Raw genomic sequence first — 26,159 nt, 5'->3', positions numbered from 1 at the left:
CTCAATCTCTTGACCTTGTGATCTGCCCACCTTGGCCTCCCAAAGTGCTGGGATTATAGGCATGAGCCACCGTGCCCAGCGGGCTCTCCTTCTTTTTGTATATATGTTCTCTTCCTTTTAGCCAGTAATTTTTCCTAGAATGACTGCACATTTGTCCTGTTGCTAACAACATTCCCATAGACCCCCTGGTGCCCATATCACCCTGTCATATCCCAGCAGTACTTCTCTTTCTTCGGTTGTTACTGTTTTTAAGTTTCAAAATATTCTTTCACAAAAAGATTTGCAGTATAGGGAGGCCATGGAGAGGTTGCTTCCCCCATCAGCCTCTTCTACCCAAAGCAACAAACCTTTGCAGTGAGGCTTTGTGCAGCCTGTCCTCTCAGTCTGGAGTATTTCTCCATCCTTAGTGACCAAAGCTTGTTTCTCAAGTCACATACCTTTTTTACTAAAGCAACGTTCAGGCAGTGTGCTCCACTAAAAACACACTTTTGTACATTTGTTGTACTTGTGTGGTATCTGTGTTTTGGAGTACTGTTAAACATACATGGTAAGCATACACGTTAAACGCCTGTGAATCTGTACACGTTGAGTCTTAAGCACACATACGGCTTAACATGGTGGTTAAAAGGATGGGCTTTGTAGTGGAGAAACTTGAGTTTGAATGCTGGACCTGCTACTTAATAACCACATCTATAATGATTATTCATCCTTTCATAACATCAACCTCTTCATCTGTAAAGTGGGAATAATAAGACCTACTTGCTGTGGTTTTTTTGGATTACTTAAATGAAATATTCAGAATGCTTAGCCCAGTACCTAGATCACAGCAGAGAATCAATAAACGCCAGCCACCATTGTTGTAGTCATCACGGTGTGTCTTCAAACTTTGAAAACTTTTGAGAAACCATTTTTGAAATGAGATCTCAGGTATATATAAAACAAAGTAGCATGCTCTGCTTAAAGAGTAAATGGAGTTCCAACTCAACCTGCTCTGCTTCCCCCTTCCCCACCCCCTCTCTGCTCACCCTCTCCCTGTGTTCCCTCATACTTCACAACAGGAAAAAAACCTGAATACCACAGCTTTAAATTACATATATGCAGAATTTCCAAAGTTTACAGCATGACAACGATGGGCAGCAGATTTTTTCATCATTTGACTCTGACCTTGTGGTAATTTTTTTTTCTTTTACATACTGCTAAGCCTTCCAGAAAGATTTTCTGTTTCTTGGTTTTATGTTTTCTTTTAGAATTGAAGTTCTTCAGGATCAGGGACCACATCTCTAAACCCTCCGAATAGTGTCTCAGAATCTTGTATAATAAAGGCTGCCATTTTTAGGGAAGCTGGGAAATGTTGTATACATTTGCATTTTGAATTAAAGACGTCCTCATTTCCAGTGAATTGCTTATTTTGAATTGATAAGGTTAACTAATACATGCTGCATATTTTAATAACGTGTTAGGAACAGTGGAGAAAAATTGACCCACTTTTTTGTTAAGGGTGAGGTGAGCCTGGTCCACAAAGAAAAAGAAAAACATACCTAACTAGTGGCTTGAGCATGGAAGTAAGAGGAGCTGAAAGAAGCTCTACTGCATCCCTCCTCTCTGCTTCCCGAGGGAGCTACTTTAGCCTAGGACCAAAGCCACAGTTACTTCTAGAATAGGGGAGAGTTCAGGAACAAGCTATAATTAGATAGAGAAACACAAAACCAAGGCCCACCATTTGAACCCAGGAGTATCTGTTGGCCTTTGGAGCAGCATCCTACACACAGGTGCTAAACAAAACATTTCAATGATGACGATGTCGATAAATTCTCCACAGAAAAATCTCCCTTATGGGAGGAATGAAAAGAAAACAGTGCTTTTACTCATTGGTAATTTATTCTAGACCACGTTATTTTAAATTTCACTGAACAGTTATAGAATATATATAATACACAAATATATTTATATCATTGGCAAATGAAATTTGGCCTCTAAGTTTTTTAAATGTCAGAATGTGTTGTTTTGTGTTGTTGCTGTTGTTGTTGTTTTGAGATGGAGTCTCGCTTTGTTGCCCAGGCTGGAGTGCAGTGGCACAATCTGGGCTCACTGCAAGCTCCGCCTCCTGGGTTCACGCCATTCTCCTGCCTCAGCCTCCTGAGTAGCTGGGACTACAGGCGCCTGCCACCATGCGCGGCTAATGTTTTGTATTTTTAGTAGAGACGGGGTCTCACTGTGTTAGCCAGGGTGGTCTCAATCTCCTGACCTCATGATCCGCCCACCTCAGCCTCCCAAAGTGCTGGGATTACAGGCATGAGCCACATTGCCCGGCCCCAAATGTGTTGTTCTTTAAAATTTTTAAACTAGTAAATGTTGTTTATTAAAATCAAGAGCCAGCAAAATATTGAAAATACCAAAAGATATAAAAATCCATTATCCTGCTTTCCAAAGATAATACTGTCAACATGTTAAAGTTTCTCTTTCATTCAGTTAACTGTTTAGTCTTTTTAGAAAATTATAAATTAATCAGAATTTGCTTAAAAACTAAAGAAATAGCTATGTTCGTCTCTCCAAACTGAGTACGGCTGATTAACATCCATGAGATGGTAGTTTGTCATTTTGAATAAAATCTAAATATCCAGGCTTGGCCCTGTGTGAGGAAGCGCCTGCCCCTCCAGCCTTACGCCACACTGTTCCGCTCATCTGCTTCCTTATCACTGTGGCCTTCCTCCACATCTTCCCTCATCCCGGCTACCCACTGCCTTCTTCCCAGAATGCTCTATGCTACCCTGTGGTCTCAGCATAAATGTCATTCTGCAGAGCAGTGTTCTAAATCAAGTTCCCTCCTGTTACCCTTTGCCACAGTCCCCTGCCAGGTCCTTCATTGCATATATCACAAAATACAGTTATTTGTACTGATTTGCTTTTGGTCTTTCCTTCTCCCAACTGTGAGCTCTGTGCAGCAGGGCCACATGTGTCCTGTGTCCCTCATAAGGGGCTGAGCCACAGTAAGCACTCATTAGGTGTTTGCTGAGTGGAGTAGTGGAGGGACAGCACCTCGTAGGGGAGGAGCTAGATAAAACTGGATGACCTCTGGGGTGTCTTCCTTCCATATCATACATTGTATTCTGTGAGTTTCACAGTAACTCAGGCCCGGATTGACAGACCACCATCACGTGGAAGGTAATAAGCCTTCAGGAGGCAGGTTAAACATGCGTGCTTTAGATGAGGAACTAAATCCGACTGTGAAATCTAATGTTTAATTAAATAATACAAAAATGTGAGTGTAATATGGTACATATTCACATTTTTGTAGAGATTTCCTTATTGACATAAATCTTACATATTCCTTTCCAGTTAGAGCTGTACCTTTTGCCAAGAGAACAGAACATGGAGTATATACACATAGTGTACATTCAATACAGGACAGTGGTTAAAGGGCAGGAACAACTTGTTCTTTTATAAACAAGCATTTTGGAATGTTGTGCACACAGTAGGCACCAAGCAAATCTGAAGTCATCAGGGGAGCCAAATAACACATCCACAGACAAATCTATGCAAAGCAGGTCGTTCGAGGAGTGTCTTTAAAAGGCACTTGCCCCTAGATGTCACTCTTAAGAAGCATTTTATAGGAGAAACGTCTGGAGCCCATTCATTATGTTATTTTAATCTAGGATGACTGTGGAAATTTTCTTGCCAGTTTCATCAGGCCTGCCCTGTTTCCAGTTCCGCAGTCTTATCCCCATGCCAGGGTATACCCACGCCTCCAACCTAGAGGCTTAGCCACATGCCCAGTCTCTATGCAGGGTCCTGACTCAGGAGGTGTTTAAGAACCTTTATTCAACCACAGTCCATCTCTTCTGTGGTCGAGCTCTACTCTTGGGTCCCACATTGTTTTAATTGCTTCTGTTTCAGTTTCTCCACCAGAGGTGCCTCTGTGTGTTACCCAGCTGCTAGAACTAGGGCCCTAATCCCTTCTGTCATTTTTCTTGCTGGAGACTCGAGTATTCTCCCAAGCCCAGCCACAGGGACCACAGAGACCTTGTGATCTGACATTCTTCCGAGGACTGCAGCCACCTCAGCATCATTTCCAGTCACTATTCTCTACCTCCCCTTCCTTTGTGTGGTAGCCCTCATCCTTGTCTACACCTATAACCTGCTAGGCTGGATTTTCTCAGCCTCCTGCTCTAGCCTGTTGTAGTTACCAGGCCTTATTCACCATATCTAAAGTAAGACACTAATTTAGCACACACTGACTATATACATACTACATTTTAGGCACCATGCAAGGCATAAAGAAGGGTCAGGTACCGCCTTTGGCAAGGCAAGATATTTTCCCAGTTTGGTCCCTTTCAAATACGATTGTTCCCTAATGCATCCTGATTTTAAAGTAGTGAATTATGTCCAATATTGAACTTGGCTTCTGTACATTAAGCATTCACCCATCATATACAGATTATCTGTAGTGTGTCAGACACTGCACTGGGCACAGGTGAGACAACAGAGCATGGCCCCAGAACATGGCAAGAGAGCTACTTACACAACTTTGTGCCAAGGAATACTTTGTGCTAACAGTGTCCACGGTGGTTTGCAGAGGGAGCAATTAATCCTGCCCTAGAGGATAGAAAAGGGCTATTCAGAGAAGCATGTGTTTTTCTCAGGCCTTAAGGAATGAATTCAGTTTCATTTTTCCAGGCAGATACAGGGAAGGGAGGGAACATCCAGACAGAAAGAACAGCACAAGCAAGTGCACGAAGTTAGAAAAGTACACACAATCAGTATTTAGGAACAAGAAGTGTATTTACCTGGTGTAGATAGAAAGTAGGTTTTCTGGAAGTGTGTAGTAGAATTTGAGTCAAAAAAGGAAATTTGGGTCCAACTTGAAGCAGTACATAGGCTGGATTAAAGGGGTGGAGGGGAGAACAAAGCAAAGAAGCCATTTGGAGCTCATTCGATTAATCACAAATAACCACAATTAAGGTCTATTATAGGTCAAGCGGGAGATGACCAGATTATCTGTCACCCATAATGTACTGAGCTGATAAAGGATTCCGTCTTGGGATCTGCACCCCAACCCACTGACTAGGCCAGGCTCAGCCTCCTCTGTCTCATTATGAAGACTTTCAGTACTATCTCTCCATGTTATGCATTGGAACATATTCTCAAAGAAGGGTCTGATATCAGCCATTTGTAGGAGTTTGAATATGTTGGTGTGGTATCTCCCCCATATGTAGACTTGTGGGGGTTGTCAAACTTAGGACTTTATTAAGCTTGTCAAATTTAAATTACTATTCTGGAAAAGATACAAGTCCAAAACTGGAAAGATAATAACCTTTTAACTGACATCATTCTCTCAAATTTAGTTTCTTTTAGAACATTTTGTATAACATAGAATATTGTCAAGGACATTGTTTAGCATGTTACAAAACATACTCTCTCTATAAAGATCTTCTGGTGAAATTTCTGTTGGTCTTAGTTTCTAGAAACGCTGTGCTTCTTCTAAATAGAGATGTTTTCTTTTAAATTTTCTGAACATTGACTAGAGTAACAGATTAGTGTCCTTTTAGCTAGAGATGTATTTGAAGACTTCCTGTAGCAAGTACTGTTATGCATTGCTTAACAATGGGGATACATACAGAGAAATGCATCATTAGGCAATTTCATCATTGTGCAAACATCATAGAGTTAACTTACACAAATCTACTACACACCTAGGCTGTATAATATAGCCCATTGCTCCCAGGCTTCAAACCTTTACAGCATGTTACTTACTGAATACTGTAGGCAGTTGTGACACAATGTTATGTACTTGTGTATCTAAACACATCTGAACAGAAAAGGTACAGTAAAAATATGGAATTATAATCTTATGAAACAACTATGATATATGCAGTCCATGGTTGACCAAAACATTGTTACGCAGTACATGACTGTATATAGGACTTGTGATGTACAGTTTTAAATTAGCCTCCTTCCCCAACCCATTGTGGATTGTTTCCTTTCTTTTTTTCACCTACTTCTAACTAATGTTATTTTGACTTTTGTATCTCCAAATATTCCAACTTAAATCCTTTTTGGAACAAGGCTGAAAGATAAATCACACACGCACACATACACACACACACACACACACTCCCCTATGTGCACACTGTTCAGAATATTGACTAAAGTAGAATAGCTTATTGTAGCATTTAGGTTTCTAATATGCTTCTAGCTAAATATTCGAGAAGATGGCAGTACAGCCCTTCCCCTGGTAAACAGAGCTAGTCTGAGAATCATTTTTCAAGTAATTATAGATAAGAATCCTAATTCAAACTCATCAAATGCATGGCCAAGTACCAGACACACTCCTCTTTCGGATTTACCAGAAAGTGTGCTCTCATGCACTATTAGGTCTAATAATCCGTGACCTTCTCTGTTTTGCCAAAATAATTCCTAGAGACTGGCTAGCCAATGCCTTGATTTTTATTTAAAAAATAAAATAAAATCCTCTGCCTTTGACTGAAATGATTTTTATCCATTGTCTCCTTCCTCTAGCATACAGAGGCAACATTACCATTTAGGAAAAGTCAGTGGAGGTTCCACTTCATTTCTAGATGAAAATGGAGGATTTTGATCTTAAGAAAAGTATTTCATGTGACCTCAGACAGTCTGTAGCAGCCACAGCTCATCAGTGGTTAAATTAGTAGGCTGTATATAAAAGTAGTTTGTTTTCCGTTTAGTGAACTGATAGTTGGGGCAGTTAGCAAATCAAGTAAAAGTTTGGGCCCTGAAATGATAATGAATCCCTTTGTTCCCAAGACTTCTGAGGGCGGTAGCTTTGTAACAACAATTCTTTCTGTTAGTCCTAGATGCTATAATTAAGGCATTTGAATCAACAATGAAATTGAGAGCAGATGTACTACGTAGGCTCAATCTATTTATTAGCTACTAATGGAGAATGTTCTAGCTAATGGCATTAATAATAATGTAATGTTCCCCACATTTGTGCTCATTAACAAGTGCATTAAACCAAGTCCCCGAAGTCAGATTTTTCCCTTACTCTTCTCTCAATAATACAAATCCTTCAACAGTCAGTTGAAAAGGAGAGAATGAGGATGTTTGAGGTCAAGGAGAGGCAGCCCTGGCAGAAGGGAAAATTACAGCCAGTAACTTCTGTGTTCTGTGTTTTCCCCTGAGCTCCCCAGGCCACATCCTCATAGTCCCTGAAACCACAGGCCTCTAGGCCAAGGTAGTATCAGAACACTCCCACAGACCCTGTGGCTGAGTCCAAAGGGCAGAAATGAAACTTCTGGGGCTGAGTGGGCAGGGCAGGTGCTCAGCTGTGCCCCCCAAGGTGAGAGAACCACCTGCAGGAAGCCAGTGTTGCTGTAGGTTTCCATCCTGCCAACCTCAGTGGGCTAGCACCATGACAGCCTCCCTTTGACACTGGTTGGAGTGAAGCTTATCCCCGATTCCAACCTACCTTACCCACTAGGCCTTTACTAAGAGACCTTGTGGGCAGGTGGTCTAGAGGGACAGTGAGCCCCTTAGCATTGAACAGAGTGTGTATTCAATAATGCAGCTCCTCGTGGTATTGATTAGTAATCATAGCCAACTACTTATGTAGCACTTAAATCTCACCACAACAATATGAAATGGGTATCATTCTTATTATTCTTAATCTATATTTAAAAGAGGTTAAGTGACTTCTCCAGTGATATAGTTAACCAGTAATAAAGCCAAAATTAGAATTCATTCAGCCTGATGTGAATCTGTGTTGTTAACCACCACAACACACTGCCTTTCGGCAGAGGGTGGTTAAAGCTGCACCAAGTCTCTAAGTGTGTACAGCCAGTCAGAATCTGGACACTGTGTTTGACAAGCATGGGACATACAGTTAAACTGGGGAAGAAATTTTCTCATAGAAGAGATCCTTGTGTGTGAAAATTAGAACTATCTGAATAAATTAGAATCAACAGAAATTTTTTTTTTTTTTTTTGAGATGGAGTCTCACTCTGTCGCCCGGGCTGGAGTGCAGTGGCCAGATCTCAGCTCGCTGCAAGCTCCGCCTCCCAGGTTTATGCCATTCTCCTGCCTCAGCCTCCCGAGTAGCTGGGACTACAGGCGCCCACCACCTTGCCCGGCTAGTTTTTTGTATTTTTTAGTAGAGACGGGGTTTCACAGTGTTAGCCAGGATGGTCTCGATCTCCTGACCTCGTGATCCGCCCATCTCGGCCTCCCAAAGTGCTGGGATTACAGGCTTCAGCCACCGCGCCCGGCCAGAATCAACAGAAATTCTTTATGTGAGTGAAAGCCTTCGAAAAAAGCAGGGCAGTTCTTTCCTTTAACTCCTCTCCTTGAGTGCAGCAGGGATAGGTGAATTTCTGCATCACTGCTTAACAAGTATTTACTGAGCACCAGTGGATTGGTTTTATAATAACTTGGCCTTAGGTTAATTTCCCTCCTCGAAAATTTTCTATTAAAAAGAGTTTGACCACACAGTGGGCTCACACAGCAGGGGATTTGTGTGGATCCCCCAGTGTATAGAAGGATAGAAAATAATTAAAAATCAGAATGTACTCTAATTCAAAACCAAAAGGCGTCCCCATCTATGTCCTTGTGAAAATTGTGCAAGTTGGCAAATTAATAAGGCTGTTGCCTGGGGTGAAGTCTGCACTTAGCCTGTGTAATTACGAAGAAATGAGAGAGACCTCAGTGGGTCCTACAGATGAGCAAAAGAAAATAATTTCCGGACATAAGTGGAGTCATTAAGAATGCAAGAGCACTAATGCACTGGGGCCACTTCCAGGGAACAAGTGATGGCTGGGCAGCAGCAGCAACAGCCCACACAAATGTCCCACTTCTTGGTGAACAGGGAGGAAATGCAGAGGGGATGGTAGGCAAGGGAGAGGACTGACGTTTATTGAGCCCTCACTATGTGCCAGCCTCCATGCTGGGCACTTTATGTATATCGTCTCACTTAGAAAATGCCAGAATAGTCCATGGGTTTTTTATTGCATAGGATGATGTGTACTCTGCCCAGCCTTGACATACAGAATGACATAAGCCTGACCTCAATTATCATTGCAGTCACTCTGCCACATACAAATGTCACAGACAATATCAGCTAAAGGCAAAATAAAACTATTAGTATTTTGTCCTATAAACTTATGTTCTTTTTTCTATATAAATATTTTGTGTTAATTTACTAAAATGGGATGCGTTGTTTTATACCTACTTCTTAAACACTTTTACATGTTTATTAAATATCCTTCCACAGTATCTTTCTAGTAGTTCCAGGACATGCAATTTTAAGTACTTTTCGTGAATCTTTTTTTATCATCCCCTATTGTAGGACATTATTAAACTGTGTTCTAATGAACATCCTTGTAGATAAATCACTGCAAAATTATTCAGTATTTTTAAAGGTAGATTCCTAGCATGGAAGTTGCTGGGTAAAAGGATATAGATATTTTTTAAGCCAAGTTTATTGAGGCATGTTTTACATAGAGTAAAATCACCCTTTCTTTTATTTTGGCATGGGGTACATGTGAAGGTTTGTTACATAGGTAAACACATATCACAGGGGTTTTGTTGTACACATCATTTTGTCACCCAGGCGTTAAGCCCAGTACCCAATAGTTACCTTTTTTGCTCCTCTCCCTCCTCTCATTCTCTCCCCTCAAGTAGATCCCAGTGTCTGTTGTTTCCTTCCTTAGGTTCATAAGTTCTTATCATTTAGCTCCCACTTATAAGGGAGAATATGCAGTATTTGGTTTTCTGTCTCTGTGTTAGTTTGCTAAAGATAATAGCCCCCAGCTCCATCCATGTTCCGCAAAACACATGACCTCATTCTTTTTTATGACTGCATAGTATTCCGTGGTGTATATGTACCACATTTTCTTTAATCGGTCTATCATTGGTGGGCATTTAGGTTGATTCTGTGTCTTTGCTATTGTGAATAGTGCTGCAGTGAATATTTCTGTACATGTGTTTTTATGGTATAATGATTTCTATTCCTCTGGGTATATACCCAGTAATGAGATTGCTGGATCAAAATGGCAGTCATGCTTTTAGCTCTTTGAGGAGTCGCCACATTGCTTTCCAGAATGATTGAACTAATTTACGCTCCCACCAACAGTGTATAAGTGTTCCTTTTTCTCCACAACCTCACCAGCACTGTTATTTTTTTGACTTTTTAATATAGCCATTCTAAGTGGTGGGAGATGGTATCTCATTGTGCTTTTGATTTGCATTTCTCTAATGATCAGTGATGCTAAGCTTTTTTCGTATGCTTATTGGCTGCACGTATGCCTTCTTTTGAGAAGTATCTGTTTGAGTCATTTGCCTACTTCTTAATGGGATTGTTTTTCTCTTGTAAATTTGTTTAAGTTCTTTATAGATGCTGGATATTAGACATTTGTCAGATGCATAGTTTGCAAATATTTTCTCCCATTCTGTAGGTTGTCTGTTCATTGTCTTGATAATTTCTTTTGCTGTGCAGAAGCTCTTAAGTTTAATTAGATCCCACTTGCCAATTTTTCCTTTTGTTGCAGTTGCTTTTGGTGTCTTTGTCATGAAATCTTTGCCCATTCCTACATCCAGGATGGCATTGCCTAGGTTGTCTTCCAGGGTTTTTATAGTTTTGGGTTTTACATGTAAGTTTTTAATCCATCTTGAGTTGATGTTTGTATGTGGTATAAGAAAGGGGTCCAACTTCAATCTTCTGCATATGGCTAGCCAGTTTATCCCAGCACTATTTATTAAATAGGGAGTCTTTTCCTTGTTGCTTTTGTCAGCTTTGTCAAAGATTAGATGGTCATAGATGTGTGGCCTTATTTCTGGGCTCTCTGTTCTGCTCCTTTGGTCTCTGTGCCTGTTTTTGTACCATTACCATGCTGTTTTTGTTACTGTAGCCTTGTAATAATACAGTTTAAACTCAGGTAACATGATGCCTCCAGATTTGTTCTTTTTGCTTAGGATTGCCTTGGCTATTTGGGCTCTTTTTTGGTTCTATATGAATTTTAAAATAGTTTTTTCTAGTTCTGTGAAGAATGTCATTTGTAGTTTGATAGGAATAGCATCAAATTCCTTTGGGCAGTATAGCCATTTTAATGATAGTGACTCTTTCTATCCATGAGCATGGTATGTTTTTCCATTTGTTTGTGTCTTCTCTGATTTCTTTGAGCAGTGTTTTATAATTCTCATTGTAGAGATCTTTTTACCTCCCTGGTTGGCTGTATTCCTAAGTATTTTATTCTTTTTGTGGCAATTGTGAATGGGATTGCCTTTCCGATTTGGCTCTCGATTTGGCTATTGTTAGTGTATAGGAATGCTAGTGATTTTTGTACACTGATTTTGGATCCTACAACTTTGCTGAAGTTGTTTATCAGCTGGAGGAGCTTTTAGGCAGAGACTATGGGATTTTCTAGATATAAAATCATGTCATCTGCAAACAAAGATAGTTTGACTTCCTCTCTTCCTATTTAGATGTTCTTTATTTCTTCCTCTTGCCTGATTTCTCTGGCCAGGACTTCCAATACTATGTTGAATAGAAGTGGTGAAGAGGGGTTCCTTGTCTTGTGCCAGTTTTCAAGGGGAATGCTTCCAGCTTTTGCCCATTCAGTATAATGTTGGCTGTGGGTTTGTCATAAATGGCTCTTATTATTTTGAGGTATGTTCCCTCAATACCTAGTTTATTGAGAGTTTTTAACATGAAAAGGTGTTGAATTTTATTGAAAGCCTTTTCTGCATCTATGGAAATAATCATGTGGTTTTTGTCTTTAGTTCTTTGTATGTGAGAATCACATTTATTGATTTGCATATGTTGAACCAACCTTACATTCCAGGGATGAAGCCTACTTGATCATGGTGGATTAGCTTTTTGATGTGCTGCTGGATTCGGTTTGCAAGTATTTAGTTGAAGATTTTTGTATTGATGTTCACCAAGGATGTTGGCCTGAAGTTTTCTTTTTTTATGTCTTTGCCAGGTTCTGGTATCAAGATGATTCTGGTCTCATAGAATGAGTTGGGGAGGAGTCCCTCCTCAATTTTTTGGAATAGCTTATATAGGAAGGGTACCAGTTCTTCTTTGTACATCTGGTAGAATTCAGCTCTGAATTGATCAGGTCCTGGGCTTTTTTTGGTTGATAGGCTGTTTATTACTGTTTCAGTTTTGGAGCTCATTATTGGTCTGTTCAGGGAATCAGTTTCTTCCTGACTCAGTCTTGGGAGGATGTATGTGTCCAGGAATGTATCCATCTCTTCTAGGTTTTCTAGTTTGTGTGCATATTTGTAGTAGTTTCTGATGGTTGTTTTTATTTCTGTAGGGTCAGTAATAACATACCCTTCTTCATTTCTAATTGTGTTTATTTGGATTTTATATATATATATAGAGAGAGAGAGAGAGAGAGAGAGACTACTTTATATGTATATTAAGGATAGTTAAGTCTTCTTGTTGAATTGAACCTATTACCATTATGTAATGCCATTCTTTGTCTTTTTTCATCTTTGTTAGTTTGAAATCTGTTTTGTCTGAAATTAGGACAAACCCCTGCTTTTTTTCTGTTTTCCATTTGCTTGGTGTATTTTCCTCCATCCCTTTATTTTGAGCCTATGAGTGTCATTACACATGAGATAGGTCTCTTGAAGACAGCGTTACCATTGGGTCTTGCTTTTTTATCCAGCTTGCCACTCTGTCTTTTAAGTGGGGCATTTAGCCCATTACATTCAAGGTCAGTATTGATATGTATGGATTTGATCCTGTCATTGTGCTCTTAGCTGGTTATTATGTTGGCTTGTGTGGTTGCTTTATAATGACACTGGTCTGTGTGTTTAAGCATGTTTTTGTATTAACTGATAGCAGTTTTTCCTTTCTATGTTTAGTGCTCCTTTCAAGGTCTCTTGTAAGGCAGGTCTGGTGGGAATGAATTCCCTCAACATTTGCTTATCTGAAAAGGATCTTATATCTCCTTCACTTAGGAAGCTTAGTTTGGCTGGATATGAAATTCTTGGCTGAAGATTTTTTCTTTAAGAATGTTGAATATAGGTCCCAAATCTCTTCTGGCTTGCAGGGTTTCAGTGGAGAGGTCCACTGATAGCCTGATGGAGTTCCCTTGTAGATTACCTGCCCTTTCTCTCTAGCTGCCTTTAACATTCTTTCCTTCATTTCGACCTTGGAAAATCTGATGATTATGTATCTTGGGGATGATCTTCTTGTGTAGAATCTTGCAGTTCTCTGTATTTCCCAAATTTGACTGTCAGCCTCTTTAGCAAGCTTGGGAAAGTTTTCATGGACGATATCCTGAAATGTGTTTGCTTTATCCTCCTCCATTTCAGGGATGCCAGTGATTTGTAGATTTAGACTTTTTACATAATCCCATACTTCTCAGAGGTTTGGTTTTTTGTTTTTTTTGTTTGTTTGTTTGTTTGGTTTTTTTTTTTTCATTTCTTTTTATTCTCTTTTCGTTATTTTCGTCTGACTGTCTTATTTCAGAGAACCAGTCTTCAGGTTCTGAGATTCTTTTCTCAGCTTGGCTCATTCTGCTATTAATATCTGTGATTGCACTGTGAAATTCTTATATTGTATTGTTCAGCTCTGTCGGACCCATTAGATTCATTTTTATACCAGCTATTTCATTCTTCAGTTCCTGCATCACTTTATTGTGATTCTTACTTTCCTTGGATTGGGTTTTTCCATCCTCCTGAATCTCGATGATCTTTGTTCCTGTCCATATTCTGAATTCTGTGTCTGTCATTCCAGCCAGTTCAGCCTGGTTAAGAACTCTTGTTGGAGAACTGGTGTGGTTGCTTGCAGGACATACGACAATTTGGCCATTTGAGTCACGAGAGTTCTTTTGTTGGTCTTTTCTCATCTCTGCATGTGGGTGCTCCTTTAACCACAGTTGTAGATTGAGTACAGTCAATAGAATTCTTTTCTGGATGTTTTCACCAGGCCGAGGCTTTGTGAAGGGTGTTTATTTGAAGCTAACTTCTTGTCCCTGGTTTTGGAGGGAGGTATGTTAGTGAGGTATTTTTGGTGTTGAAGCTTTGGGGTGTGATCCAGCAGGTGGCACTTAGGCTTATTGGTCAGTTGGTAGACTCTTGCTTGGTTATTTGGCTCCCCCAGGTTACCTCACAGTTGCAGCCATGTTCCCTTTCAATGCTCTGAAAGTGTGGGTTTCTCTCCCCCTTGAGTGCTGGCTGTAGATCATGACTTGGCACTCCTCGGATGCCCACTGCAGCTCTCAGGTAATCTCAGTGTTTATGTTCCTTCCCCAACTTGGAGGCAGCAGAGGAAGAGACTGTGGTAGTGGTTGTGGCCAAGGGTCATTTGCTTGTCACCTGGGGACTCCACCCCAGAGAGATGCAGGTCAGCAGTGGCTCAGTGCAATCAGCCCAGGATGGAGAGTCTGTGCTATTGGCCCAAGCCAGGGGTTTCCTGTCTTTTGTCAAGCAGTGTGGGGGATGTGTGGGACGCACAGGAGACAGACTGGCCTCCTCTCCTTGGGTCAACTGCAGCTTGCTGGAGGTGTAAAATCACCCTTTCTAGGTGTACAGTTCTATGAATTTTGACAAATGCATCAGTCATGTAACAACCATCACAATTAAGTTATATAACATTTATAAGCACTTAAAACTTTTGACGCATGTTAATCGAATTATCTACTGGTAACATTATATGTATTCCTATCTACCATCAGCTTATAAAACGTGTACATTGGGTATTGTCCTTAAAAGACTAAAAAAAAAAAGTCCAGTTTGTAGGTAAATTTTCCATCTCATTTTAAGTTACATTTTTTTGAGTATTAATGAGGTTGCATATTTTTTCATAGGTTTATCCGTTTTTATGTCTTACAGTGTGAAGTTTTTTGGTTTTGGCCTGTATTTCTAGCCAACTATCTCTTTCTTATTGATTTTAAGAACTATTAGGGGCTGGGTTTGAAAGAGTGATCTGTCATGTTGCAAATACATTTTCTTTTGTCATTAAGCCTCTTTTAATATTATGTATAGCTTTTTTTCTCTCAAAAGTTTTAAGTTTCTGTAGTCTCACCATCTTTTCCTCATAAAGTCCACCATGGAAGTCATCTTCATAAAGTCCCTTCCCACTCCATGAATATTTAAATATTTTCCCTTTTTACATTTAATTCATCTGGAATTTATTTTTGGTATATCACATGGAGTAGAATTTTATTTTCTCCGCCAAATGATGAACCACTTGTCCTGGTCCCATTTATCAAATAATAGATCTTTTCCCCACCAATTTGAAAAGTCACCTGTATTATATATCATATTTATGTATTTAAGTATGTCTCTGAACTTTCCCTTCTGTTCCACAAAATTTCTTGTCTTTGTGGGAGAAGAATAGATACGGTTCACACTGTTTTTAATAATGTAGTTTTATAAAATGGCTTAATATCTGGTTTGGCAAGTACTACTTTTCATTATTATACTTTTTCAAAATGTTCTCTCAGGCCCTAATTATTTCAGATGAACTTTAAACCATATCTGAGTTTAAACACCCAATAAGAATTTGTATTGAAATTTTATGTTTATAGATTAAGAATAATTTATATCATTATAAGCAGTCTCATCACTGAAGGATGCTCAAAACTGACTCATTGCTCTTCAGAGATTAAAGTTTTATAATTTTTTAAGAGTATAAAATTATAAATTATAAAATTATAAAACATAGGTTCTACATGTTTATGTGTTAGTCCTAGGAATCATGTTATTGTTACCATTGATTATAGCATCTATTTTGCATTTTACTTTCCAACTTGTGGATCCTATTTATAGCATTCTATTTATTAATTTTTATAAAAAGCCAGTTTATTAAAAACTAGTTACAGTAATATTTAATTTTTTTCCTTCAGTGTTACAAGACAATTAGGTCATTTGTAACTAATAAGTTTACCTTCACTTTTCTGATTTTATTTTATTTTATTTATTTATTTAGAGACAGAGTCTTGCTCTGTTGCCCAGTTTGGAGTGCAGTGGTGTGATCTCAGCTCACTGCAACCTCTACCTCCTGGGTTCAAGCAATTCTCTTGCCTCAGCCTCCCAAGTAACTGGGATTACAGACACTTGCCACCACGCCCTGCTAATTTTTTTGTATTTTTAGTAGAGACAGAGTTTCACCATGTTGGCCAGGCTGGTCTTGAACTCTTGACCTTAAGTGATCCACCCACCTTGGCCTCCCAAAGTGCTGGGATTACAGGCGTGAGCCACTGCGCCCAGCCCACTTTTCTGATTTTATCCTTCTTTTTCTGGTATTTCATTATTTAGAATTATTTTTATAATTTCAAATAATTATTCACATTGTTATATTTTAATGACATATGAAATCATATATTTTAAATCAAAATAGATGTTAATATAGTACCTTATGGTGAATTAATCCTTCAGCTTTAGAATAAACCTTATTTGGCTATGGTGTATTAATCTTTTAACATTATACTCAATATTATTTGAAATATTTATATATATAATCACTAACTTTAGTTTTCTTTAGTGTACGATCTTCGTCAAGTTATGGTATTAAGGTTGGGTTATTCTCCTGTTGTAAAATTGAGACTTGCGTTTTTCTGTGCTTTGGAACAATTTAAATGGCATAATTGTACCTGTTGCTTAATAAGCAGACTTAACTCACCTGTATCACCTGCTCCAAAGCTTTTTGGGGAGCCATCAGCCATGGCATTTTTTAAAGCCCTCTCTCTCACTCAGTGTTCAGAATTTGTATTAAAATTTCAAAGTTCATGTAACAATTTTGATTATCAGACAGTGAAAAGCTAATTCATCTGTTTTCTTAGACTTGAACAGAGTATAAAATAAAGATGAAAACTACATCTCAAACACATTTCCATTAATTCTATGGATTTCATTAGTTCTTGGCAAACATTATTTACACTTACATAAAGTTTATTGATTCCAGTATGATGTTCAAAAGCTGACTCATTGCTCTTCAGAAATTACAGAAATTTCTACCCTCAATCTCTTGGGAAAGAAACCGAATTAAAAAGGTAGAGTAAGAAATAAGATGAAACTTGTCTGTATCAATTAGTTTTCCTTGAGCACTCCCTGGATATATGCAACTACATGAAAGTATTTAAGAGATTATAAAAACAGTTTCTCATCAGAGGCAGGGACCTACCTTGTTTGTGATGGTTTCTCTTCATGGACAGGTAATGCTATGTACATTTCACTACATCCCTGTAATCTTCAGCCTACTTGTTAGTTACCATAACAACAGTAACAGCATTTTCTTCTCCCTTATCCAGGACACCTGTGTTAAGGCTTATCTAGCCCTTCGTCATCACACAAGCCTACTGATCATCCTGTTCTCCATGATGCTGATGACCGGAATGCCCCAGTTAACAAGCAAAGAAGACATTGAATATATCCGGGATGCCCTCACAGTGGGGAAAAATGAGGAGGATGCTAAAAAGTATTTTCTTGATCAGATCGAAGTGTGCAGAGACAAAGGATGGACTGTGCAGTTTAATTGGTTTCTACATCTTGTTCTTGGCATCAAACAAGGAGAAAACATTCAGCCTAATACTTTAGGCTAGAATCAAAACAAGTTAGTGTTCTATGGTTTAAATTAGCATAGCAATCATTGAACTTGGATTTCAAACGCAATACACATTGTGAAAGCTGGCATTTCAGAAGTATAGCTCTTTTCCTACCTGAACTCTTCCCTGGAGAAAAGATGTTGGCATTGCTGGTTGTTTGGTTAAGCAATGTCCAGTGCTAGGATTATTTGCAGGTTTGTTTTTTCTCATTTGTCTGTGGTTTTGGAGTATATTCTCAGTTTAAACAGACTAATGACTTCCTTATTGTCCCTGATATTTTGACTGTCTTACTATTGAGTGCTTCTGGAAATTCTTTGGAATAATTGATGACATCCATTTTCATCTGGGTTTAGTCTCAATTTTGGTTATCTTTGTGTTCCTCAAGCTCTTTAAAGAAAAAGATGTAATCATTGTAACCTTTGTCTCATTCCTTAAATGATGCTTCCAAACATCTCCTTAGTGTCTGCAGGTGTTAGTGGTGTGCTAAAAGCTAGGAAAGTGAGTTAGTCTTTTCAGTGTCTTTTGCAATTAAATTGTTTTATCATGTACAACTAAGACACACAAACACAACAGGGGAAATCCAAACCACTGTGCCTTGACCTTCCTCTGCTGGTCTTGTTCCAGGGTTATGAATATGAAAAAATAGAGATGAGACTTTTTGTGTCAACTCTGTCCACAAGAGTGAGTTATCTAGTATGATTAGTATAGCTTTCTCCTGCATGGCAGCAGGATGTAACTACAGGGCCCCTTTTATGCCTGACATTTCTTCCCTTCCTTTTTCCCTGCCTCCCTTTTTCATCAATTGCAATGCTCCCACAACTCTTTACAGACTTGTGAAATCTTCAAGAACACCTTTACTCTAGAACTCAAAATTAGTTGAAAAGAATTATTTCTCAAAATTATTAGAATCTTAGGTACTTATTTGTAAAGATGTTTAGTGTTTTTTTTTTAAAGTGTCTTATTAAAGGAGGCATTCTAGAATATGAATTAGTTTCCAAATGCCTTAATTTTAAACTTTGACACAGTTTTCTTCTTTTTTTAATGGAAAAGAAGATATTTGATATCTTAAAACTATTCGCAAGTTAGGAAGAACACTACTTGCGCCCTTATCCCATTTCCCATTTAAAGGAGCTTTTAAACCTTGACACATCCTTCAGATTTCGGCTAAAAATAATTGAGATATTTACTTTAAAAATATTTTCCATCCCTCTTAAAATATCTTATTTATTGGAAGGTAATGTTTTTAACCTTAGAGAGAACCATTAAATTATTTATAAAATATTGTGTAATTAGCGCTGTGAGTTAATACATTACACTAGAAAAAAACTCTCTATGTTAACAGTGTCTGTGTTTAAGTATAATCAGATATAAATATATACTTAATTTTTTAATTTTAAAATAGATACCTGTTTGAGGTAGTTCAGACTTTTTTTTTTTTTTTTTTTTTTTTTATGTGTGCAAAAGCCCAGTGGTTCCTAAGCCTGGCTGCAAAGAAAATCCACAGGGACACTTTTAAAACACCCTTATCAGCCTGGGCAACACAGTGAGACCCCATCTCTTTAAACAAACAAACAAAAAAAATAGCTGGGTATAGTGGTGTGTGCCTGTAGTCCCAGGTACTCGGGAGTCTGAGGCAGGAGGATTGCCTGAGCCCAAGAGGTGGAAACTTCAGAGAGTCATGATCATGTCCCTACACTCCAGACTGGATGACAAAGCGAGACCCTGTCTCAAAAAAAATAAAAAATAAAAACACCCTTGCCTGAGCTCCATTCCCAGGTTGTAATTTAATTACTGTGGGATAAGGCCCAGACATCAATATTTTTCTAGATTCTTTAGGTGGTTCTAATTCACAGCCAAAGCTGGAAGCCCTGCGTGGCCTTTGAAGGTCTAGATGATTCTTCTTCCTTGCCCTTTGAGCTTTTTCCCATCTCACAGGCATCTAGAAAAAAACTCCTCTTCTTTGGCAACCTGTCTGTCCTTTTAAAATCACACTCTACCCGCCTGTACGGAGGACCATGCCCTATAATGAAATGTTTATTCCTGTCTGTAAATGGAGGATAAACATTTTGCGGCACTTCTGGACCAACTATCCCCTACTCTTTTGAAGAAAGGCAGGAAGAGTACTTTCTAAATCAGAAGAGGATGTTTTCACTATTCTGATAAACAATAGCCAAGTTCAGACCTTGTACAGATTCTTCTTTTTATTTGAATTGCTGAAATAATTTCTTGATGATGAAAAAAAGATTAGAGAGGAATATATTTATATTTAGCTTATTGGCACATGTGCATACATATTTCCTCCTCAAATGAACCAGTTCTTTCATTATGCCTATATAAATATATATATATATACACACACACACACACACATATATATATATATATATATATATCTCACAGTTGGGCTTGATTCTTCCATATTCCAAAGAGGATAATTTCAGCTCTATAATCTTACATATAAATAAAAATCATCTTTGTGGGCTTCCTTCCTTTACTGTTCCCAGTGAATTACATGACCAACAACTTCTATACCTTTGAAAATGTTCTAGAACTAGAATCATCCTGCTGCTGGGAACTACCCACAGCTCTATCTTCGATGCCAAATGAAAACACAGATCAAAAGTCAGATGAATCAGGCCAAAGCAACTTTTATGTATATCTAGGACTGGCGACATAATTTGCAGAACCCAGTGAAAAATGAAAATGCAGGCCTGTCACTCAAAAATTATTAAGAAATTCAAGATGGTAACAACAGTTGTCACACCAAGCACAGTGCCCTTCTGAGCATGAGGCTCTGTGTGACTGCATGGGTCCATGAGACCAGCACTGTGTGCGTCTGAATGATGGCTTTGGTGTTCAGTTTAGTACACATGGTCTACCACGTCTGCATGAGTGGTAAATATAGTGCCTGGGTCAAAATGTTGCTTCTGTTCAAATTGAAATACCTCATCTCTATGGCTGTACATTAGGACCTAGAACAGTGGCCCATTGCCCTTAGACTGGAACCATGTTCACTAAAATAAACCTAAGTAAATGTTGTAGACCTACCCCCAAAGGACTGCCTTTGACTGCTTCAGTGATACTTTGATGAAAGTATGGGGAAGTGGAGACATTATAGATAAAATATATCAATTCCCAGAGAAAACTCTTGACTTAAAAACTTAACTGTAGTAAATATATCTTTCTCAGGTGATTAATTTTTTTAAAAAAGATTACATATAGGAATTCTGCAGTATAAGTTGGAGGCTGTTAGTGCTCTATTAATGGAAATTAATTATTTTTTAAGTAAGTCCAAAAAATTATCTAGAAAGTAAGTTTCCAGAACAAATCTGACCTAGCATTTGGTATGCTAGGCTCTGCTTTTCATGACTTTGAAATAAATTGATAATTAGACTTAACAATATAAAGAAAATAAACTTGTATTTTTAAGTGTTCTGTTGGTTTATTTTCTGTTTCATCCAACCCAATAATTCTGGTAAATAAATTTGGTTCTAGTTTGGGTGCTTGTCTGCATATTCTCAAAGATTCATTTCAGGACAGGTATCTGGGGAACATAAAACACACACCTTGGCCAGGCATGGTAGCTCATACCTGTAATCCCAGCACTTTGGGAGGCCACGATGGGCGGATTGCTTGAGTCCAGGAGTTCTAGACCAGCCTAGGAAACAACATGGTGAAACACTATCTCTACAAAAAATACAAAATTTAGCCAGGTGTAGTGGCACATGCCTGTAGTCCCAGGTACCCAGGTACTCAGGAGGCACCAAACTGCTTGAGCCCAGAGGGTCAAGGTTGGAGTGAGGCATGATTACACCACTGCACTCCAGCCCGAGCAACAGAGCAAGACCCTGTCTCAAAAGAAAAAAAAATCACTGAGGGGCCACTACCTACCAGACACTGTGCTACATACTGAGGATTCAAATATGGAGCAAGATTGACCTAGTCCCAGTCCTTACCATGTTTATAATATGTTAGCGATAGCTCATACTTCATAATGGGTGCATGTTTGTTGTGGGTTGAACTTTGTCCCCCAGAAAGATATGTTGAAGTCTCAACCCTGGTGCCTGAAAGTAACCTTACTTGCAAATAGTTTGCAAATAAGGTCATAACAGTAAGGCATAGTTATGAGAGTGGCCCCAATCCAAGTAACATCCAAGGTGAGTGCCATGTGATGGAGGCAGAGATGCGTCTACAAGCCAGGGAACAACCTGGGGCTACTAGCAGCTGGAAGATGCAAGGAAGGATCCGCCCCTAGAAGCCTCCAAGGGCGCATGCCCTGCCGGTGCTTTGATTTTGGATTTCTAGCCTCTAGAAGTGAAAGAATTTGTTTCTATTATTTTAAGCCACCAGTTTGTGGCACTTTGTTATGGATCCCTAGGGAACTAAAACAGTGTCGATAACCAAAAATTTTGTGGAAGCTTTTATTTTTTAGTAGGGGACCACAGAGTTTATGTAAGTAAATCTCTTTTCTGCTGTTAACAAAAAGATTGCATGCAAAATACGTGAAGTGCTAATATTCTTAATATGTAAAAAGGTCTAATAATTCAATAAGTAAAAGTTAAATACCTTATCAGAAAATAATTCACAGGAAAAGAAATATGTGTGGCCAATAAACTTATGACAGCACACCCCCAAGTTATGATTGATTAAACAAATGCAAATTAAAATAACTTAAGTCTCTTTTCCCTATCAGCTTAGTAAAGATTGGTAAAGTCCAGAATGGGTACTAATTTTAGGGAAAGGGCACTCTATCAAACTGTTGAAAGCAGTGCAACTTGGCAAATTCATGCATGGCATTTTGACAAAACTTATCAAAATCAAGGTGTCTATTCTCTGACCCAGCAAGTCCACATTCAAGAATTTATCCTTCAGAAATTATTGCGCAAGTGTGGGAAGACTTATGGTCAAAAATAGTTGTCAACATTCTTTATAATAACCAAATTTCTAAATAGCCTAAAAGTCCTTCAGTAGGAGACTGAAATTACATTGAAATTACATCCATACAGTGGACTCACAATGAAGACTTTGAAAAGATAAATTAGATCAAAATGTATTGAGATCTATGTAGATAGATCTATGACATACTGAGGAGTGAAAAAGGTGGTTACAGGACTGTATTATGCTATGATTATATTTGAGTTAAAATGTAGGCTTATATATGCATGAAAAGGCTGGGAGGATGTATTTACTCCACACTGTTAATAGTAATTTTTTTTTTTTTTGAGATGGAATCTCACTCTGTCGCCGAAGCTGGAGTACAGTGACACTGTGTAGGCTCACTGCAATCTCCATCTCCTGGGTTCAAGCAATTATCCTGCCTCAGCCTCCTGAGTAGCTGGGATTACAGGTGCCCACCACCACACTTGGTTAGTTTCTATATTTTTAGTAGAGATGGGGTTTTACCACATTGGCCAGGCTGGTCTTGAACTATTGACCTCCAGTGATCCACCCACCTCGGCCTCCCAAAGTGCTGGGATTACAGGCATGAGCCACCGTGTCTGACCAATAGTGATTTTTTTTTTTACCTTGCATTTTTTTTTAGGAAGTTTTAGGAAACTTGACTTTCTATTATTTGAATTTCTTTATAAGGGGGAAAAGGTTACATCTTTTCGTTTTGAAAACAATACAGTCTGTATAATAATTCTATCCTTTAGCTTACATCATGACTCATTTAAAGCTCAGAAAAATTTGTTTCTCAAAGGAAAAAATTATGTGAAGTCAATAATTATTAAGTAGTGGCATCAAGGCTATTGTCAGAACTTCTTGGTGTAAAAATGTCCATGTAAAAGTTTCCTGCTTTACCAGCCACACCTGGTTGTGATCTGTTGTACTGCTTAGGCCGACCTTGATTTCTCCCATAAAATAGCAATGCTTTTGGAGAAGAAGGGCCTCTAAGGATGTCGTCTATTAATCAGCGAGGGATGCCTTGGCTGGTGCAGCTCTTCTCAGCTCTGCAGACCTCACGTAGCCAGTTGGCCATGCTGAGCTCTCTAGCTCACGTCTGAGGTCCCCCTTGGAGGTGCAAACAGCTTCATTTTCACTTCTCATGAATGTCAGATTCTTTTCTAAGCATTTGCTCATTAGTATGAGTGAGTAAAGCTCATTGCCTGCTCTTCGGGTAAGAATTTTCTCTCTGGGGCTGGACTCTGAGTCTGCATCCATAATGCACTTGGCATCTGTCTTGGGGGTTGTAATGGGGCACAGGGATATACCAAGGAACACAGAGTCCATTGAAGCACCTCAGTGGCAATTCTCTGCCTCTCACAGCAGATGGACAGCCATCTGAGAAGTTTTTATACTCAGAGAATCAAACTCAGAATCTTTTGATTACACGTAAAAGTTTAAACGGGTCCTTACTACCTGGCAGAGATCCAGCCATCATTACCGCCACTGTGTGCAAGGTTTGTAGCTACACAACACCTCCCATCACCAGATGTATATGGTGGCCAAAGCTATGCTGGTCCCAGAACCCTCTACTCTGTACCTCTCCTTTGCATCACTAAGCACCCTGTTCTACAAAAACAACAACAACAAAAAGAAAAAAAAAAACAGCCCTGTTACTACTGAGGGCTTCCTCCAGTTAAATCCCATGGCCACACATCACTGCCAAATCCCTGACCTCTCCTAGGATTTACTCTCCCCAATCTATGGTTCAGAGAAGACAGTTCATTTTTGAAGCAACTCCTTGCTCAGGCACTATCTGCTCAAAGTGGCAAGGGCACACTCTGCAGGCTTTCAGCACGTAGATGGATTTGATTACTTTAATTTGTGCAGATTTAAAGGCGTATGAGACTCGTGAGATCCTGGAGAAAATGCATAGTGAGCATATGTGGCTGTGGACACAAGGTGACCTTAAGCCAGCAATTCAGGGATAATCTAATTTAGAGCCTGAGCAAGACACTGCAGAAGCAGTTAATAGGTAAGATAGAAGTAAAGAGTGGTTGAAGTGGCTTTGGCATTAGATCATTCCAAATTCAAGTACCAGTTGTCACTTGAACAAGTTGTCTAAGTTTCAGCCCTCTCCTCTGTAAACTGGGGAGGACAGTACATGCCTGCTTTACAGAATTACTGTGCTGATTAATTGAAATAATGAAAGTAAAGCATTAAGTAGAATTCTGGCCAAGAGTTAATGCTCAATAAGTGATCATTATCGTTTCTATATTCTTTTTAAAGAAGGCTAAAAAAATCTCAAGAAATTAAAGCTAAAAGTTCAATGGCATCACCCTTGGAGTGTGACTTTTAGGAGTACTTTGAATGATGAAAATCTTAACAATTTTCTAAGTACAGTATCTTCTCAGTAGGACTTCAAAGGAGAAATAATTTCAATTCTCTGTCAACATCAGATACCAAGGAATCTTCTAAATAGCATCCTTCCCTGATGAGTTATTCTAATCAATGCAAATTAGTTCCTGGGTTCTGGGCTTAAAGAAAATGAGAGAAACTAGAATCAATTGACAATGCTACCAACTCCCATTTGCCTTTTGAATCAGCTTTATGGAAGATTGCATGAATAAATTTCACCAATTTTAAATGTAGAATTTGATGAGTTTTAATAAATACATAAACCCATGCACCCACCACTATGTTCGAGATAAAGAACAATTCCATCACTCCAGAAAGTTCTCTCATACCTCTTTGCAGTCAATTCTAACCCCTAAGAACCACCGAATTGCTTTGCATTTTCTAGGATTTTATATAAATGGAATCCTACAATATGTGGTCTTTTGTGCCCGGCTTCTTTCACATAGCATAATGCTTTTGAGATTCATCTATGTTGCCTAAATAAAACATAATTTAGGAAGGCTCAGTTTCTGGACAGATTTGCTGCAGTTCATTCTAGAGCCAAATGCCAAGTTTCATTTTTAATTGTCTGCTGTGTATGATTATCCATGCCAGTTGCTCCTGCTCCATTTTAGAGTATTAAGAGACCCCATTATTATTATACTTACTTTGTTGCTATTTATACAAGATATTAATAGTAGATGATAAGAAGTTTTCATTTCAGAGGCTTTATTTTCTTGGGTTTGGTTTGGTATGGTTTGGTTTGAGACAGGGTCTTGGTCCAACCCAGGCTGGAGTGCAGTGGTGTGATCATGGCTCACTGCAGCCTCAACCTCCTGGGCTCAAGCAGTCCTCCCACCTTAGCCTCCCAAGTAGTTGGGACCAGAAGCATGCACCACCACACTCGGCTAATTTTTTTCTTTTGTTGAGATGAGGTCTCACTATGTTGTCCAGGTTGGTCTCAAACCCCTGGGCTCAACTGATTCTTTCACCATGGCCTCCCAAAGTGCCGGGATTACAGGCATGAGCCACCATGCCTGGCTCTGCTCTGGTTTTAAAATAGTGTAGGAATAGAACACATTCTTCACTACTGCTAAAAAAAATCACCTCACGGGGCCAGCAGACAAAAGAGCACAGGAACACTTATAGTCAGCAGAGAACCTTAAAGAGACCTTGTGGAGCAGTTTCTCAAACTTCACCATGCACATGTATCACCTGGGGTTGCAGACTCTGATTCCACAGGTCTAGGGTGGGCCCTGAGATTCTGCATTTCCAACAAGCTCCCAGGTGAAGCCAATGCTGGCAGTCCCCAGGCCACACTTTGCATAGCAAAGCTCTATAGGA

At 39.0% G+C, this 26,159-nt stretch overlaps 1 protein-coding gene across 4 annotated transcripts in view; it reads left to right on the top strand.

Annotated features, from left to right (window-relative positions):
- PIK3CG (phosphatidylinositol-4,5-bisphosphate 3-kinase catalytic subunit gamma) overlaps positions 1-20,968 on the top strand; it is a 44,528-nt gene extending 23,560 nt beyond the window's left edge. For 2 of the 4 annotated variants that reach the window (XM_017889580.1, XM_017889583.1), the window contains exon 11: positions 17,241-20,968. In XM_017889580.1, the coding sequence (XP_017745069.1) occupies positions 17,241-17,531 (291 nt within the window). In that variant the 3' untranslated portion in view covers positions 17,532-20,968. The remainder of the gene's footprint in view (positions 1-17,240) is intronic. The other 2 variants (XM_017889582.1, XM_017889584.1) reach the window with 2 other exon arrangements.
- The last annotated feature ends 5,191 nt before the right edge of the window (positions 20,969-26,159 follow it).

Source organism: Rhinopithecus bieti, unplaced genomic scaffold, assembly GCF_001698545.2.
Source record: "Rhinopithecus bieti isolate Rb0 unplaced genomic scaffold, ASM169854v2 scaffold_18688, whole genome shotgun sequence".
NCBI classification, from domain to species: Eukaryota; Metazoa; Chordata; class Mammalia; order Primates; family Cercopithecidae; genus Rhinopithecus; species Rhinopithecus bieti.
This window is presented reverse-complemented; position numbering and strand designations above follow the sequence as displayed.